The 19,421-nt window shown below is 40.2% G+C and overlaps 2 protein-coding genes across 3 annotated transcripts in view; one reads left to right on the forward strand and one right to left on the reverse strand.

Annotated features, from left to right (window-relative positions):
- CTNNA1 (catenin alpha 1) overlaps positions 1 to 19,421 on the reverse strand; it is a 172,265-nt gene that overhangs the window by 44,450 nt on the left and 108,394 nt on the right. For both annotated transcript variants that reach the window (XM_040622383.1, XM_040622384.1), the window contains 2 exons: positions 4,392 to 4,472; positions 3,056 to 3,208 (listed from right to left, as the gene is read on the reverse strand). In XM_040622383.1, coding sequence (XP_040478317.1) covers positions 3,056 to 3,208; positions 4,392 to 4,472 — 234 coding nt within the window. The remainder of the gene's footprint in view (positions 1 to 3,055; positions 3,209 to 4,391; positions 4,473 to 19,421) is intronic.
- Positions 13,885 to 19,229, forward strand: LRRTM2 (leucine rich repeat transmembrane neuronal 2). Its single transcript, XM_008691545.2, has 2 exons — positions 13,885 to 13,966; positions 17,581 to 19,229. The coding sequence occupies exons 1-2, from the start codon at positions 13,885 to 13,887 to the stop codon at positions 19,125 to 19,127; spliced, it is 1,629 nt and encodes a 542-aa protein (XP_008689767.2). The 3' UTR covers positions 19,128 to 19,229.

Below are 19,421 nucleotides of genomic sequence, written 5' to 3' on the forward strand. Positions count from 1 at the left end.
CCGGTACCTGTTACCCTAGGCCTTGGGCTGACAGTGCCCTTGCTTTCTGCCTTACAGGCATACTTTCTAATATGTAGGCTACTTACAGGAGGTTGGCTTCCTAAAGACAATCTTCGTACATCTGGAGGTTATACCTCATGCTATCATGTGACTATGGTGAATAAAATTATGCTTAATGGAAACATAAAATGATACTCCTCTGATTTTAATTCCAAATGAATCATTAACTTGAATAGAAGACTGACCTAGGACCCACAACTATATGGTCAAATGATCTTTGACAAAGCAGGAAAGAATATCCAATGGAAAAGAGACGTTCTCTTTAACAAATGGTGTTGGGAAAACTGGACAACACCACAAAGAAGAATGAACCTGGACTACTTTCTTACACCAGGCACAAAAATAAATTCAAAATGGATCAAAGACTTAAATGCGAGACAGGAAACCATCAAAATCCTAGAGTACACAGGCAGCAAACTCTTTGACCTCGGCTGCAGCAACTTCTTACTAGACACGTTGCCGAAGGCAAAGGAAACAAAAGCAAAAATGAACTACTGGTACTTCATCAAGATAAAAAGCTTCTGCACAGCAAAGGCAACAATCAACAAAACTAAACGGCAGCCTATGTAATGGAAGAAGATATCTGCAAATGATATATCTGATAAAGGGTTAGTATCCAAAATCTATAAAGAACTTATCAAACTCAACAGCCAAAAAAACAAATAATCCAGTTAAGAAATGGGGAGAAGACATGAACAGACACTTTTCCAAAGAAGACATCCAGATGGCTGGGGCGCCTGGGTGGTTCAGTAAGCTAAGAGTCTAACTTCAGCTCACATCATGATCTTGGGGTCCTGGGATCGGCCCCACATCAGGCTCCACACTCTGTGAGGAATATGCTTCTCCCGTTCCCTTTGCCACTCCCCCTGGTCTCTCTCTAATAAATTAGTAAAATCTTTAAAAATAACAAAAATAAAGGGTGCCTGGGTCGCTCAGTCAGTTAAGCGGCTGCCTTCGGCTCAGAGGTCATGATTCCAGGGTTCTGGGATCGAGCCCTACATCGGACTCCCTGCTTCTCCCTCTGCCCCTCCCCCCACTTGTACTCTCTTTCTCTCTCAAATAAATAAAATCTTTGAAATAATAATAAAAAGAAGACATTCAGATGGCTAATAGACACACGAAAAGATGCTCAACATCACTCATCATCAGGGAAATACAAATCAAAACCGTGATGAGATAGTACCTCACACCTGTCAGAATGGCTAAAATTAACAACACAAGAAACAACAGGTGTTGGTGAGGATGCGGAGAAAGGGGAACCCTCTTGCAATGTTGGTGGGAATGCAAACTGATGCAGCTACTCTGGAAAACAGTATGGAGCTTCTTCAGAAAGTTAAAAATAGAACTACCCTATGACCCAGCAATTGCACTACTAGGTATTTACCCAAAGGATACAAAAACACAGAAGGGGTACATGCACCCCGATGTTTATAGCAGCATTATCAACAATAGCCAAAATATGGAAAGAGCCCAAATGTCCATTGACTGAGAAGTGGATAAAGATGTGATACACACACACACACACACACACACACACACACAGAGGAATATTACTCAGTCATCAAAACGAATGAAATCTTGCATTTGCAACATGGTTGGAACTACAGTGTATTATGTTAAATGAAGTCAGTCAGAGAAAGACAAATACCATATGATTTCACTCATACATGGAATTTAGGAAACAAAACAGATGAACATATTAGGGGGTGGGGGTGGAGGAGAGAAACCCAAAGAGACTCTTAAGGACAGAAAACAAACTGAGGGTTGAAGGAAAGCAGTGGGTAGGGGATGGGGCTAAATGGGTGACTGGTATTAAAGAGGGTACTTGTTATGATGAGCAATGCCTATTTTATGTAAGTCATGAATCACTGAATTCTACTCCTGAAACCAATATTGCACTGAATGTTAACTAACTAGAACCTAAATAAAAATTAAAAAAAAAAAAAGAAAGAAAAGAAAAAAGAAAAAAAAAGACTGACCTATGTATTCTGTACATAATCAATTCAGGTCAAAGTAACATTTAATGGTCAAAGAAAACCTGACGTAAAATTAGTAATGCATTTAATGTGATTACTGATGTTTTCCTTGGAATATTTTTATGGCATTAACCTGGCCTAAAGTCACTATAAATCCAAATGTACAAGACACACAGTTTACATAAGGCCCATTTTCTATTCTTACATAATGACCACCTTACCAAATGGTCTATGGAATATCTTTTCCAAATGTTGATGCTTTACATTAAGGTAACAAAATCAAATAATTTGAGTATGTGCTTTCTATATGTCAATTTTTAAAAATGAAATAAATAATAATGAAAGTTCACTTATCAAAAGGTAGTAAGTAGCAAGCCTGACCTACCTGGAAATTAAACAGCAATTCCCTTCTCTTTTTTCTTGTCATCTTACAAAACCATCACTTACAGAAAGATTTCTATTGTTACAACATATCTAATTAACAGCATGTTTCTTCAATTTTAAAACACGATGACTGGACCGAGTCTATGTCTCAGGCAAAGAATTAGGCACGTGACATAGATCATCTCTTTCCGATCTCAAAATATTCCTGAGAGAGGTATCATTAGTATCCTCATTTTACGGAAAAGAAATGGAAATTCAGAAAGGTTAAGTGATTTGCCAGGATGCAGCCCAGGATGTAAGCCATGCAATTTCTCCAACTTCTAGACACTACCCCCTTCTATAGTATCTTTTAAGTTCAGACAAGTCACAATCTATCTTTATTTGCATTAACATTAAGTGGAGATGTTAAGTTTCTAGGGCAGGGACTATCTATATTTAATCATGCACATAATTAACGTAAACTGGCCAAAATGGTAGTTTGGCATAGATATAAAGTAATGGTAAAAGACTTTCATCTTACACATACTGTATGTTAGGTGAGCCCCTAAAATTTTTGGCTGATTAAATAATGTGATTAAAAAATCACCACACTCCACCAAGTTACCTATAGTTAATGAAACTGCTAACACACTTACCTCAATTAATTTGTTGGCATGTTCACGGAAAACTTGGGCATATTCCTTAACTTCCTTCTCATTTCCATTCTTTGCAGCTTCAATCAATACTAAAAGTGGAACGTTGGTTTCCAGGAATGAATCTGAAACGTGGTCCATGACGGCTTTGCGGAGCTAATAAATAAATTGTAAAAATGTGATTTTATTTCTACGAAGAAACTAGACTGCTTTTATCCTCTTATACTTTTAAATCTTAATGGAAGCTCATGATAGCCTGGCTGCACTTACGTGAGGATCCTTCATGTAAGCTGTGCAGTTACATAATCTGCAGCATAGGAAACATGATCCTGAAGATAATGGTTATGCTATAGTCACAGCATTTCAGCAACAAAATCTGAGGTTTCAAGATAATATCCTTTTTTTCTTGGGAATTACAAAACTAAAGCTTGTATCTTAAAGGAATAATAAAAAACTGAACAGAAAGCAGCTCTGGGATGAATTGACACAGAGCCTTGCAACATATATAATTAGCCTAACTGACTGACTGAAAATGAAAAGACAGGATTAGGTACTTTCTGGCTTTTCTGAGGAGGGTTACCACACCATGAGCCTTAAACCTAAAAAGTTATCTTTATAACCATTTCTGATACGACTTCACCAGAAGGAAAATGAATAAAAACACATTCCATCATTAAGTTTGCTTTTTATCAAACATGATCAATAAAATGTCTCTCTACTAAGTCTGGAAACTATTACTACAACTTTAAGTCTTACTACATGGTTTTGTAAATTCAACCCTAATTTTTTAAATACTAAAACTCAACTGGATTCTAAAATGTTAACGGGACTATTTAACAAATGAAGAGATTCTTTCCTGTGTATTTACTAACTTGGAAAATTGAGCAAATGAAGTATCTCTATACACACGTATTTGTACTGGAAAAACATCTCCACCAAGGATCTAAGTGAACTTCAAGGGTGCATCAGAATGGGGCAAGTCAAATAAATAACTGCTATTTCTGTTTCGCCTGTATGTAAACCAGTACCACAAGATCCTTCAGAGTTTTGTCACAGGTTCCCCAAGTCATTTTATATTGATTTTCTTACCTGTACATCCTTTTCACACTACAGCTAATTTATTCAGTCCATCCCAGTGGGACTGTATTATTCCAGGCCCCCAAGCCATTTTATTAGCAATTTAGAACCTTACCAGCTAACAAGCAGAGACAGGCAGTTTCCTGTGAAAAATCCATCCTTTACCCCAATAAAAAATATGGGCCCAGTATTTATTGGAATTTTAACCCAAATTACAAAAGTGAGAACTTGGGAAAGCAATCAAAAATTTTTTCCAGTTTACCTGTCTACGCAAGTCCCTAGTCTTCTTGGTCATTTTATCTATTGCAGAATTGAGCGCATCACTTCTTTCTTTACGTCCAGCCTGGAAAATAAGAAAAGAGATGCACATTTTAGTAATTCACAAGGAAATGTAATTATAGCCAATAGCTATTTTTGTTCAGATCAACACTATTTTTAAAAGGCTTTTTTTTTTTTTTTTAATTAAAGCCCAAAGTTGGAAAATAAATGGGGGCAGGGTAGGAGAGAACCATGTAGCTTTTTTTATAAAAACCTAACCTTACAATGCTTAGGATCCACATTATCTGATGGCACGAACTGATGGAGATTTACCAAAATAAGAGAAGCAGAGACATGACTTTCATTTAAAAGGCTGTTTGAAAAATTAAACTTCTCGGGGCACCTGGGTGGCGCAGTCGTTAAGCGTCTGCTTTCGGCTCAGGGCGTGATCCCAGAGTCCTGGAATCGAGCCCCACATCAGGCTCCTCCACTAGGAGCCTGCTTCTTCCTCTCCCACTCCCCCTGCTTGTGTTCCCTCTCTCACTGGCTGTCTGTCAAATAAATAAATAAAATCTTTTTTAAAAAAATTAAACTTCTGTTTCTTTTAAAGATTTTATTTATTTATTTGGGGGGGGGCGAGTGAGCCTGAGCACGGGGGAGAGGGAGAAGCAGACTCCCTGCTGAGCAGGGAGCAAGACACAGGGCTCATGACCAGAGCCAGAGCAGATTCTTAACTGACTCAGCCACCCAGGTCACTAAACTTATGTTTTATTTCAAGGTTCAGAATACACCAATCTCTCCTTGAACTGCAAGTAAGAACAGGTTACACCTGATTTTGATAAACTCTGAGATGTGAAGAATGTCAAAATATGAAAGATGGCACCTGGCACTAAAACAACGTGAAACAATGAATTTTAAAGTTAAGATGGACCATGATGGGTCAAATTAATAATGTATATTATGCAGCTCCAATAAGAATGCTTTGTAAGATTACTTCAGCCATATATTTTTAAGTTCTAGGATACGCTTAATCCGATTGTATTGCACAAAAAAGAACATATTAGTCACTCTGAGAGAGTTATATAAATGGGCACTGCGTTAAGATTTGCATCGGGGAGCATTTTAACCAGAACCAAAATCAATGGTAACTGGAAGAAAAGGGCACAAAGCTAAATTAGTTACCCAGGTAGGACTAGCCATGTGCTTGGAAATACCTTGGTAAGATGTAAGATATTAGGTAGGTTAGTCTATCAAGTACTTTAAAAGTTTTTCCTTACAAAATGCCCAGCCAACAAATGTAAAACAAAACATGCAGTTATCACAGGAGAGATACAAGTAGACAAAGGAATTTAATCCATTGTTCTACTTTTCCATGCCCTCAAGACATTCTGGTATACATATGCCATCAGTACACAAGCCAGCACAGTACATGAATGGTTGGGTGGGGAGATGTATTTTCATGTTTTCTCAGTGCCTTGTACGTCCATTTGTTACTCACTTTCTCTATTATTCCCCATGGGTTAAATGGAAACAATGACACCTGTGCCTCTGCCCCCAACTCTATGGACTGTTATAGGAGAAAAGAAAAAGTATTGAGGGATATAGATTATTTCGCAGAGGACTGAGAGGAGACAAGAGGGGATTTTAGGAATACTGAGAGTTGAAATAAAAGTACTAAATTAATACAATCACTCTCAAATCTGTTTAGGGTCACATCCATTATCTTTCTCCCTAATAATCCCATACTGCCAATAAAATTAAGTAGTCCAGTAGTATTAGTGGGTTAAGGGGAATCTGGGTGGTGCAGTCAGTTGAGTGTCCGACTTTTGGTTTCAGTTCAGGTTGTGATCTCCAAGTCCTGAGATTGAGCCCTGAGTCGGGCTCTGTGCTCAGTGCAGAGTCTGCTTGGGACTCTCTCTAGCCCTCCCTCCCTACTCTTCTCTCTCTCAAAAAAAAAAAACAAACAGAAAACCACAAATAATAATAAAAATTTTTTTAAAAATAAAATAAGTAAATTTTTTAAAAAATGGGTTTAGGGGTGCCTGGGTGGCTCAGTCAGTTAAGGGTCTGCCTTCCGCTCAGGTCATGATCCCAGGGTCCTGGGATCAAGCCCCATGATGAGCTCCCTGCTCAGCAGGGGAGCCTGCTTTCCCTCTCCCTCTGCTGCTCACCCTGCTTGTATTCTTTCCTTCTCTCTCTCTGTCAAATAAATACATTCTTGAAAAAAAAAATGGGTTTAAAAAAAAAATCTCAACAAAACTGATTCGGGAATGAGAATTTCTACCTGAAGGAATAAATGGTGATTCACTCCTGGCCATATGTGAGAAAAGAACTTGACAAGTATAATTAGTTACTGACCATCTCAAGGATCAAAACAACAGGATCTAGGGCAAAGGTGACTAAAATGGAATTTAAAAAAAATCAAACTAATGCCTTCATCAGGAAAGTCTCAGTGTACGGGCACATGCGTAGTTCAGTCACTGAGCGTCTGCCTTCGGCTCAGGGCATGATCCCAGGGTCCTGGGATCGAGCCCCGCATAGGGCTCCCTGCTCTGCTGGGAGCCTGCTTCTTCCTCTCCCACTCCCCCTGCTTGTGTTCCCTCTCTCACTAGCTGTCTCTCTGTCAAATAAATAAATAAAATCTTTAAAAAAAAAAAAAAGGGAAGTCTCAGTGCATTCCTTAGACACATAGGCACACACTTCAAGAAAATTTCTCTAAGTAAACCTAGTAAAATTTATCATTGTTCCTAGCCACATTTTTAGGATATTTCTAGCAGATCGTTTATCCCAGAAAATACCGGCTACCTGAAACACAAAGGTTTGGCACAATGACCTCATGAGAACCCAACCCCTTATAACCTCAAGTGTAGAGAAATTTTCTCAATTTGTGTAGAAGGATTTACTGCACAAGTTATATAAAAGCAAATCCTCAAGCTTGATTTTGAGGGAATCACAGCCACACAGCAAAATTTACTTTAAGATGCAACCCATACCACAAATCTGTTACTTCTCTATTTCTGAAACCACCCTAAAAAACAATTTGTCTTTCTTGTTACTTTAGGAAATAAAAGTGTATGCCTCCCTGATCAGGAAGGGACAGTTCAGAAGCAGTCATCTGATGAAGCTTTTAGGTTATACTAGACAGACCACCTATCAAATCAAAGCATCCCTTCATAATATGTAGACACACGCATGCATGCGCACACACCTGGGTGGCTCAGTCAGTTAAGTGCCTGCCTTTGGCTTAGGTCATGATCCTAGGGTTCTGGGATCAAGTCCTGCATCAGGCTCCCTGCTCAGCGAGGAGCCTGCCTCTCCCTCTCCCCCTGCTTCTGCTTTCTCAATCTCTCTGTCAGATAGATAGATAGACAGACAGACAAAAAAATAAATAAAATATAAGAGGGTAAGTACACATGCATATACACACTCACAACCTTAACAATGAGCTTGATGAAAGTGGAAAGGTTGCTGATCTGTAAAACAAGATTTTACTTCTCTATGAAATTAAAGCTGTTAGGATTTTTTATTTCAAGTTATGCCAAAGGGAAGTTGCTCATTTAACCTTTAAAATAAATGACTCACAGCTCCTACCTAATTGAGAGACTCTATTCCATCTAAGCAGAAAGACCACGTAGGTTCATTCACATTTGATATGTATGTCCTGCTAAACAGTGACAAAAGGGGTAAGAAAAAGATACAGCATATTTGGGGTTTCAACATACAGCTTCCCCTCAAGCAAGTAAATACCAGCTGAACTGAGGGGAGGCAAAGGTTATTAGCCAGATGACCTCTAGCAACATAGTCCTAGCTGAGACAGTGAAAGGGCTTTCAAAACCCATCTTCAACAGAAGCATGAGGAAGCCACCCTACCTCTCTCCTATGTGGCCAGACTTCTACTTATTTACACAAACTCTTTACTGAGCACCCACTCTGCATTCACTGAAGTAGGCAGGACTAGCCAAAAGCCTTCTTTCAGAGGGTTTACACTCTGAGATAAAATAATTCAGAGCAACACATAACTCAAGAATACTCTACCGTGCTGGGCCTGATAGTTTTGAATGACGTAAGAGTCACAGTAGTAAGGCAAAGTTATACACGAGGTTACATTTAAGTTAGGCACTGGTTTTTAAAAAGTATTAAAAACTAGGGGGTATGTGGGTGGCTCATTTAGTGGGGCGTCCAGCTCTTCGTTTCGGCTCAGGTCCTGATCTCGGGGTTATGGGATCAGGCTCTGTGCTGGGCTGGGTATTTGGTACAAAGTCTGCTTGAGATTCCCTCTCTCTCTCCCTTCCCCTTTGTCCCTCCTCCTGTTTTCGCGCGCGTGCGCTCTCTCTCTCTCACACTCACACACACACACACACAGTCTCTCTCTAATTAATTAATTTAAAACTTAAAAAAATGTTAAAAACTAAACTTTCTTGGAGGGAGGATTTTACCCACTTTGATGGTAACCTGTGAAAGAACAAACATCCCCCCACCCCCGCAAAGACCTGACCCTTGCCTCAGAAAGAGTAATCTTCCTCCTATAACAAATTCACAACTCCCCCAAACCACTCCTACCTTTGCCACAGATGACACAGGTCTCACTGCTGTGACTGGTGCATATGTCCACTAATTATTCACCTATATCCTACAACCTCTCAACTCCATGGCTCTAGTCTAACTCTTCCAAGTTGGGAAGGAAGGAAATATGTCCCTGGCACAGCTGGTGGCATCTCAAGGTACATTTTAATCCCTGGAAATAATGTGACAAAGGCTCCCAGGTGAGCATAAAGAAGACTACTCAACCTGAAAGGTAACAGTACAAAATAAACACAGTGCTTTCAAGAAAGAAAAACACAGTGAAAACTCCACAGCACTTCCAGTGAATGAACTTGTGGCATCTTTCTGTCAAAACCCGGGAGATCAGAATGAGCATGTGAACTATTCCTTTATCTTTCTGGAGGAAAATATGACAAAACCCAGGATGGGGAAAAGTTGGAGAGCCAATACTAACAGGGTCCCAGCACAAACTGAAGCAGGTAGCTGAGATACTCTAGTATCTTTTTGAGACACCAAGTTTCTTTTCCTTAAAACAGATACTAATCATCTACTTATTAAATAGCTGCTGTGTGTAAGTTGGGAAGTTATCAGAAGCACAAACAGGAATTTAAAGCAAATAGGTATAAACACTGGGGTTCAGGTGCCCCTTCAGATCATTACATTTGTATCTCTGGGGTAAATACCTAACAGCTCAATTGCTGGGTCGTAGGGTAGTTCTCTCTCTCTCTCTCTCTTTTTTTTTTTTTTTTTTTAAGATTTTATTTATTTATTTGAAAGAAAGAGAGAGAATGAGAGCAAGCACAAGCAGGGGAAGGAGCAGAGGGAGAGGGAAAAGCAGACTCCCCACTGAACAGGAAGCCCAATATGGGGCTTGATCCCAAGACCCTGGGATCATGACCTGAGCCGAAGGCACACACCCAATGGACTGAGCCACCCAGGAGCCCCAGGGTAGCTCTATTTTTAACTTCTTTAGGAGCCTCCATACTGTTTTCCAGAGTGGCTGTAGCAGCTTGCATTCCCACCAATAGTGTAAGAGGGTTCCTAATAGCTAAACTATGGAAAGAGCCCAAATCTCCATCAACAGAGGAATGGATAAAGAAAATGAGGTGTATATACAATGGAGTATTATTCAGCCATCAGAAAGGATGAAATCTTACCATTTACACTGATGTGAATGGAACTGGAGGGTATTACGCTGAGCAAAAATCAGTCAATCAGAGAAAGACAATTATCATATAGTTTCACTCATATGTGGAATGTAAGAAATAGCACAGAGGATCATACGGGAAGGGAGGGAAAAAGTAATGGGAAGAAATCAGAGAGGGAGACAAACCATGAGAGACTCTGAACTATAGGAAACAGAGGGTTGCTGGAGGGGAGAGGGTGGGGGACGGGGGTAACTGGGTAATGGTCATTAAGGAGGGCATGTGATGTGATGAGCACTGGGTTTTATAAGCAACTGATGAATAACTAAACTCTACATCTGAAACTAATGATGTACTCTATGTTGACTAAGTTTGAATTAAAAATAAATGAATAAATAAAGCAAACAGATATACAAAGTTAAGTACATGAAGGTCATAAAATAAGGCCTTAATTTTGAAACTGCTAATAACCCAGGGGAAAAAAGAACTAGGATGACTCAACTGTGAGGATACTTCAGAAGGATTTTTATGCTCAGTTGGCTAGGAAAATCAGGCTAAGATTTGCTGATAAACCAGGACCTCTTTTGATTTCTATGTTGATTTAACAACAACAAAAAAGGGCCAAGCCCGATCTGAAGCCTGATCCCACGACCATAAGATCATGACCCGAGTCGAAATGAAGAGTCGGATGCTCAACCGACTGAGCCACCCAAGTGCCTCCCAAAATTAATTTCTTTAATAAAAAAAAAAAAAATAGCTTACAAATCTTTAAGAAAATTACCAATTCCACATGGAAATGACAAAATGAAATACACAGTCCACAGAAAAGAACAAAAATGATAACACACCTACATACAAAATGTTGTTCATTGTTACTCATAAGTAAAGAGAAACAAATAAAAGAAAGCATTTTTCACCTATTAGAGTCCCAGATATTGTTAAATATGGTTTGGGGGTGGGAAAGGAGGTGGTAGGATGGTTAGTGAACACTTACGGACCTCTGGGGAAGTATGGAATGGTTTAAAACTGTTTGGAAGGCAATGTGGCAATGTCTATCAATTTTAAATATACACACTCTGTAACCCAGTGATTTTATGGTTAGGAATTTATATATAAACTTGCCTAAGGATGTGAAGATACTAAAAGGATATTCATTTTCTACTGTCTGCAAAGGCCAAAATCCTCAAACTACATGTCCATAAATTACAGTAGAGCCAGCCATACAAGGGAAAAACTATGAAGCCATTAGACAGACAGACCCCCCCCACCATATACACATACACAAAACAAGCAGCAAGTCAGAATCAGCTCCCATAGGATGTCAAGCCTTAGCAGTACTCTTTCAGCAATATGGGTTCATCTCAAGCCCAGCTATAATGTTGACATGCTGTTATAAGCCTTTCACAGTAAGAAATGATCTTTTTCTCTTTGGGCCAAATTTTTGTTATTGATTTTCTTTGCACTGATGATATCACATGTTCAAATTTTTTGTTTGTCTTAGCACATGTCACTATCCTTCTACCCCGGATTTTTGAGGGAATGACATTTCTAAGATTCAGCAATGAAAACTGATAGCATCTAGCCAATATACATGCAAATTCACCCCTTTAAGTTTAGCCAACTGGGTCAAAGCCTCTAACACTGAAAGGGATTCTTTGAAGAAAATATGAATGGGTATCTTAACTCTTAATTCTGTTCTGTGCAAATGGCTTTGTATACCTGTGAGCCACCTATGTTGACAGGAAGAAACATGTCTAAAGAGAAAGCTACTTGGAAATGGAGAGGGAGAAGCAGGAAGGACAAATCCAAACTTGGCTGAATTTCAGAGTAAAAAAATGAAGCCTGCCACATGCAGACGGATGGGGGAAACACGAGGAAGCCACTGTGCAAACAGTTAAAAAAACGGGCTTGGCAATACAAATTTCAATCAGTCTATGCATTAATCAAGACTTTAAGATAGTTCTGTTTGGTCTGAGGTCTATGGTAGGCGAAATAAAGATCTCCATGGCTGAAGTGTACCTCTGCCCAAACTTCTATGAAAGATTATCCCTCACCTAATGTCTGACTCAAGTGTATCACCCCAAGATTTACCGCTGAATTACCTAGCCCTGGACACAGAATAAAACACTAGCACAAGAGAATTAGGCTGTTACCCGATCCTAGCCCTGCCACCCCCACCAGCAACAATTACCAAAAAACACATGCCTCCAAAGCTAGAAGAAATCCCTAAATTTGTAAGTTACAGCATCAAAAGGAACACAGTTCACCATCACTGCGGAACCATTACTCCTTCTTTCTGCTTTCTGAGTTATGTTTACTAACAAGAGAACAAAAGGACTTTTAAAAATCAAAATCAATGGTAGGGATAGGGACAAAGATCTAGTAAAAAATGGGGATTCTTGGCCTTATGTGGACAACTTACTTTTAAAAGAAAGATTCCCAACCACACACCTATTTATTTATTTGCAACAGTGGTCTAGGGAACACCCAGATTCCAGGAGCCTAGCGTTCTGAATGCTCTCAGATCCTCCAGCTCCACCTGGGACTATCAACCACTCTTTAGTCCATCCCAACATGATAAACTGGTAAAGCCATCGATCCTTATGTATTCTATCCGCCTTTGTCATGTATGTTTTGTTTCTTGGGAAGATAACAAGCTAATGTTCAGCATGAACCTCAATGGTTTTTACTTTTTTCTAAATAGCAAACCAGGGACGCCTGGGTGGCTCAGTCGTTAAGCGTCTGCCTTCGGCTCAGGGCGTGATCCTGGCATTCTGGGATCGAGCCCCACATCAGGCTCCTCTGCTGAGAGCCTGCTTCTTCCTCTCCCACTCCCCCTGCTTGTGTTCCCTCTCTCGCTGGCTGTCTCTCTCTGTCAAATAAATAAATAAAATATTTATAAATAAATAAATAAATAAATAACCAAATAATTTAAAAGAACAGTCATATCTTTCCCCCAAATACATGCAGTTTGAAAGCAGTGAACAACTCTAGGATTTGCCATAATGTTCTCTCATCTTCCTTCCTTCTTCCCTCCAAAAGAAACCCTCTTACTCTAATCTAGGCCCAAATATGAGGTTGCCAACTAAGAACCCTAAAAGGGTTCTTAGCAGGGGATATATTCAGACCCAAAAATCTAGGACCTCCACCCAAAAAATGACTATCACTTTTTGATAAACGTGAGGAGATCTTCCCAGTAGCGATCAAGACTGGCAGCAACAACGTTTATTTTAACATACTTCTCCCGAGCACCTATGTGCAACACCACTGGTGCTAGAGATATTACAATTTTTGGATTTGGGAATGATTAAAGAAACATTTGACTTTTTAGCATAATGCAAAATCAAGCTCCGGCTCTACCACAAATGAACAGAAAATTCCATGTATCCGTACATCTGCCTCTCCAAGCAGGGAAGTAATTCTCCCTCATCAGCAACACACATTAAAAGCAAACTTTACTCATGCAGAATAATGCACGTAACTACAGCACCTAAGCCCTGACGCTTGACTCATATACTTTTGCTTAAAACCGTTCACAGAGAGGAGTGATGAGTTAGATTTTGCTTCTCCTTTGCCTTGTCACAAACAACAACAAAGCAGTGAAAACTTAAACAGATGATATGGATAGTGCTTTCCAGAGGTTGTACTGCCACTTTAATTACGTCAAAGGCATATGTATGGAGAATAAAGCTGCCTAAAATGAAACCAAAAATAAGTTTAATTCAGAAAGAACATGGATCTCTGTTTAGTCCTTTGAGCTAAAGAAAGATAAAGATCAAAAAATGATGCAAAATTCCATCAACAGGAACCATGTATTCCACCAACCTTAAGACAAACACCGTATCTTCTTTGGTTCCACAGACTGAACCTTGTGAACCCAAAGAGAAGGCAAGTGAGCAAGATGACTGGTGACTTAGAAGGACTCTGGGTACCGTGTATTACTGCCTACCTTCTCCGGTGCATTACTGCCCACTTCTCCAGATGCGTCAAAAAATAATTACTCTTGATTGCACTGGTGCTTCTCTGGGCAATTTCCCTTGCCCACAAATCTGGTCTAATAGTGCTGGGATAATGTAATTTAAGCATTTTCCATTTGTTAATATATAAGAGGTAGGCAAGCAGACTAGAGAGCAGAAAGGAACCAAGAGTCTAAGGGGAAGGAGATGCTCTTCCTTCTAAATTTTCACATACAACTCATTCCTAATTGTGGTTGCTCTAATCCAATTGACTCTAATGCTTTTCTCCACATGGAACTAAAGTGGTTACTTCAGGGAAGAATTTAATCCAGTTCCTCCTGGCTGGCGAAGTTTTTTTTTTTTTTTTTTTTTTAAATCAGAGAGTAGCTGACTTCATTCAGTAAGGGTATTTACAGTATCCCAAGGGCTGCTTTTCCTTAAAAAAAAAAAAAAAAAATTAAAAGAGACAACCTTTATCAGACTCCCACTCCTTAGATGTTTTGGGAGAAAGTTCCTGTAGAGCAGGAAACTCTGTAACCCAGGATCACAGGCCCTGTAAGAATCTGATTGAAACCTATTCACAGAAAAATGCACAAGCAACAAAATTCTACAAACCAGTCTATGGACCCAGGTCAAAAACTTCTGGCCTACAGACAGACAAGACTTTGGAAAAGATGACGGTCAGTGGGGGGAGTGGCATCCTTCAGGTCTAAAACAGGACCTCTCCGTTCCTTAACCAGCAAGCAGGGAAATGGTGGGAGTACTATTGCAGGCTCATTCTTAAATGTGGGGTTCCACTCATGGGCAGTTTTGGCTCAGGAGCTTGGCTCTGGCCTGGGGACGCACTGCAGTCTATGACTGTCAAATCTTTCCTTCCTCTTTCCTTTCAGAGGTATCAGACGTGCCCTGTGGCCTAAAGACTCCAGTGGCCCTCAGAGTATTCCTACTGTCTTCTCCCTCCTTTTATACCTCCAATGCACTTTCCAAATAAAATTCGAATACTTCTAATCCATCTTCGGGTCTGCTTCTAAGAAGACAGACTATACAACCTGCAGTTGCCGATGTTTTCATTGCACCTTCACGCAAGGCCGTGAGGACGGGACCTTCGATTCTTCCAATTCTCACTCCAGTATTACCCTTCAACAAAGGAACTACACCTCTTAAAAGGACGACTTCTTGCCCAGTGGAATGAAGCCAATGATGTTCTGGTTTCACAGACACCATGGGTTGTTTTGAAATTTTTGCCTCCAGGTTAAGCACCAATGGTATGACAGAAATTGGTATGGAAGGCCAAATTAATATAAGGTTTAACGTGTAAAAGGCCTTACATTTGTCAGGCCTGAATATATGGCCCTGACTAATGCTAGAGCAATCTTTCGCATTTACACTATATTAAACATGGAACTGGGGACGCCTGAGTGGCTCAGTCGCTTAAGTGTCTGCCTTTGGCTCAGGATCCTGGGATCTAGCTTCACGTTGGGCTCTCTGATCAGCAGGAAGCCTGCTTCTCCTTCTCCCTCTGCCCCCCCACTCCTGCTTGCTCTCTCTCTCTCTAGTGAGCTCTCTCTCAAATAAATAAATAAAATCTTAAAAAAAAATAAACATGGAACTGTAAATTCATAACCAAGTTCTGACAAGTGATGACACTATTCGGCAGGGAGAAGACACAGATCAAGTAAAAACAGCCAAAGCAAAAATCCTATTCCAAAGTATGAGTGACCTTCTGTATTCACAAGAGAGTCCAACAAGAGTGAGTATTAGACTCAAAGTCAGTTCTTAAGTGTGCCGGTAGGATCTATTAAGTATGCAAATGTTCTGTTACATGGGTGCCACAATGCCCCAAATCGTGCTCAGTTGCTCAGCTGAGCAACTCCTTTCAGTGGAAGGAGCAGGTGAGACTCTGGAGGTAAATACGAGGGGCTACACCAGAATCCAACCATGCTCTATCACTTGTCCTAAATCACTTCTGTTCCACGGTTAATGTTTATTTAGGGCACTCAGTATTAAATGACAGTATCACCCTAACCTTTTCCCTAGTAAGACATCTAGAGATCAAATCAGCATTATTTTTCAATCAGCACTATGATTAAAACATTGTTATAAAATGAGACAGAAAAGGAGAAATCTTTTTAACTCAAGTTCCCCTTCAATTCTCAAGGAGCAAAGTAACCAAACACTTTGTATTGTAAGGTTTTCCCCCCCCTCTTTATTCGTGGTTTATGATGTTAAGCTCCTAATGACAAAGAAGCCAAGCCCACCTGGCTAGTTTTCCAACACATCTAAAGCAAATCACAGTCATACTTCTATTTTAACCAAGCATAACAACAAGGTGATTGAGTAGCTTTCCAAACTACCGGAGCAGCAGGCACTACCTTGCATAGGCTGGCGTTAAATCTGCACTTCATAAATCGTGCAGGCTCCTGCCCATTTAGATGATCTCTCTCTGCAGAATCGGCAGTCTAACACTGGCTCTTCCAAGCATTAAAAATCATCACTCTGCTATCCCAACTCACTGTTCAGATGGGTCTTCCTGAATGCAGCCTTTATTATAACCTCACTGTTGCTTCCTACACTGAAGGAATACCGTGTTTTTAAGTCAGGGGTTCTCTTTCTCGCTTTATTATAATCAAGGGGTCTTACAGCGACCCCGATACTGTTACAAAGCACGGTGCTTTATAACAGTAAAGCTTCTGGAAAACCCAAACAAAAGACACGTCACCCGGTGACGTCAGCCTATATACAGTTCTGTGTGGTCGCAGCACATAAGCAATTCCATTCTTGTGCCGTTTCTCGGAAAAGCTTTTCAGTAAATGCACTCATGCTGCTCCAGGAGCTCTTCTCTGCAACAAGCCGCCCATCTGCCATCAACAAGTTAAGACCGAGAGAACTAACGGCTGCGGAAAAGAGAGACCGAAGCTTTGATTAACCAGCTGAGCAGTTAAAGGAGGACGAAATTAATAACTTACATTCAAAACTGATTTAGAGAAGCAGAGAGGACAGAGAAAATGAAACCAATGCTTTCGAGAGGAATATCCTAAGGAAAAAAATAACTCACCCTGGTGGATTCGATTTTCCTCAGAAAGCCTGGGACACAGAAAACAGGAAACTGGTCAAAGGCTCCTGCATGTTAGAGCCTTTTACAGACTCACTGCGTTGAGTCTAACAACCGCGACTGAATGCAGCCTCCAATGTGCTCAGAAGAATGGGTAAGTCCATGCGTTTATGTGTCTTGTACAGTCAGCAAGGAATCATGCTTTTTAAAATAAGCCACTGGACATGTTTTATGAGGGAAATCACTGTCAAATTTTTGGATTTTGAGGTTTAGGTAAAAGCATATATAGCTAATGACAGAATATGCTCTATCTTTTCTCCTAATGGCTTAAGTTTTGCTCTAGTCATACTAACAAGGTTAGTTTTCCTGCAGCAAATGAAAAATAAGTTATATGCAGTGAAATCTTTCGCCATAATGTTGTTGTTGTTTTTTTAATAGCTCATACATTCTGCTGAAAAATATCCTATCTTCTTGTTTTCCTTAAATTATATTCTGCAGGCTTACATTTCAAGTGGCCATTAGGGGCCCCTATGCTGGCAGCAATATATGCAATGAGTATGGTTTTAAAAATGCTGCCTGCCCTGGGTATGGCGTGTCCACCCAAATGCCGCTGCGAGAAGCTGCTCTTCTACTGCGACTCTCAGGGCTTCCGCTCAGTGCCAAACGCCACAGACAAGGGCTCTCTGGGCCTGTCCCTGAGGCACAATCACATCACAGAGCTCGAAAGGGATCAATTTGCCAGCTTCAGTCAACTTACCTGGCTCCACTTAGACCACAATCAAATTTCAACAGTAAAAGAAGATGCTTTTCAAGGACTATATAAACTTAAGGAATTAATCTTAAGTTCCAACAAAATATTTTACTTGCCAAACACAACTTTTACTCAACTGATTAACCTGCAAAATTTGGACCTGTCTTTTAATCAGCTGTCATCTCTGCACCCAGAGCTCTTCTACGGCCTTCGGAAGCTGCAGACCTTGCATTTACGGTCCAACTCCCTGCGGACTATCCCAGTACGTCTGTTCTGGGACTGTCGTAGTCTGGAGTTTCTGGATTTGAGCACAAACCGTTTGCGGAGTTTGGCTCGCAATGGATTTGCAGGATTAATCAAACTGAGAGAGCTTCACCTAGAGCACAACCAGCTGACGAAGATTAATTTTGCTCATTTCCTACGGCTAAGCAGTCTGCACACACTCTTCTTACAATGGAACAAAATTAGCAACTTGACATGTGGAATGGAGTGGACCTGGGGCACTTTAGAAAAGCTAGACCTGACTGGAAATGAAATCAAAGCCATCGACCTGACAGTGTTTGAAACGATGCCTAATCTTAAAATTCTCCTCATGGATAACAACAAGTTAAATAGCCTTGATTCCAAGATCTTAAACTCCCTGAAATCCCTCACAACCGTCGGCCTCTCTGGCAATCTGTGGGAATGCAGCCCTCGAATATGTGCATTGGCCTCCTGGCTGGGCAGTTTCCAAGGTCGGTGGGAACATTCTATCCTATGTCATAGCCCTGACCACACCCAAGGAGAGGATATACTAGATGCAGTCCACGGATTTCAGCTCTGCTGGAATTTATCAACCACTGTCACTGCCATGGCTACAACTTATAGAGATCCAACCACTGAATATACAAAAAGAATAAGCTCATCAAGTTACCATGTGGGAGACAAAGAAATCCCAACTACTGCAGGCATAGCAGTTACTACTGAGGAACACTTTCCCGAACCAGACAATGCCATCTTCACTCAGCGGGTAATTACAGGAACAATGGCTTTATTGTTTTCTTTCTTTTTTATTATTTTTATAGTGTTCATCTCCAGGAAGTGCTGCCCTCCCACTTTAAGAAGAATTAGGCAGTGCTCAATGATTCAGAACCACAGGCAGCTCCGATCCCAAACACGACTCCATATGTCAAACATGTCAGACCAAGGACCGTATAATGAATATGAACCCACCCATGAAGGACCCTTCATCATCATTAATGGTTATGGACAGTGCAAGTGTCAGCAGCTGCCATACAAAGAATGTGAAGTATAATACCGACCTGTCGTCAAAAATTACATCAGATAAGTAACCTATTTTACATAGTAGGGGCTAAATACATACCTAATTTTTACCAATGGTGACATTAAGCCTAATTTTCCAAACCAAGTGGAGACTTAAGTTTTTGAAGTGTTGAAGTATTTTTAATTTTTTTTTAATGAAACCATATTTTAAGTGTTATATGAAGCAAAGCTCATATTAATTTGCACTCTTGTTGCAAAGTCTAAAAATGCTTACTTCAAAATAAGACATTTCATGTATGTAATTATAAACTATCACGTGTAAACA

This window comes from Ursus maritimus, unplaced genomic scaffold (assembly GCF_017311325.1).
Source record: "Ursus maritimus isolate PB19 unplaced genomic scaffold, ASM1731132v1 scaffold_5, whole genome shotgun sequence".
NCBI lineage: Eukaryota > Metazoa > Chordata > Mammalia > Carnivora > Ursidae > Ursus > Ursus maritimus.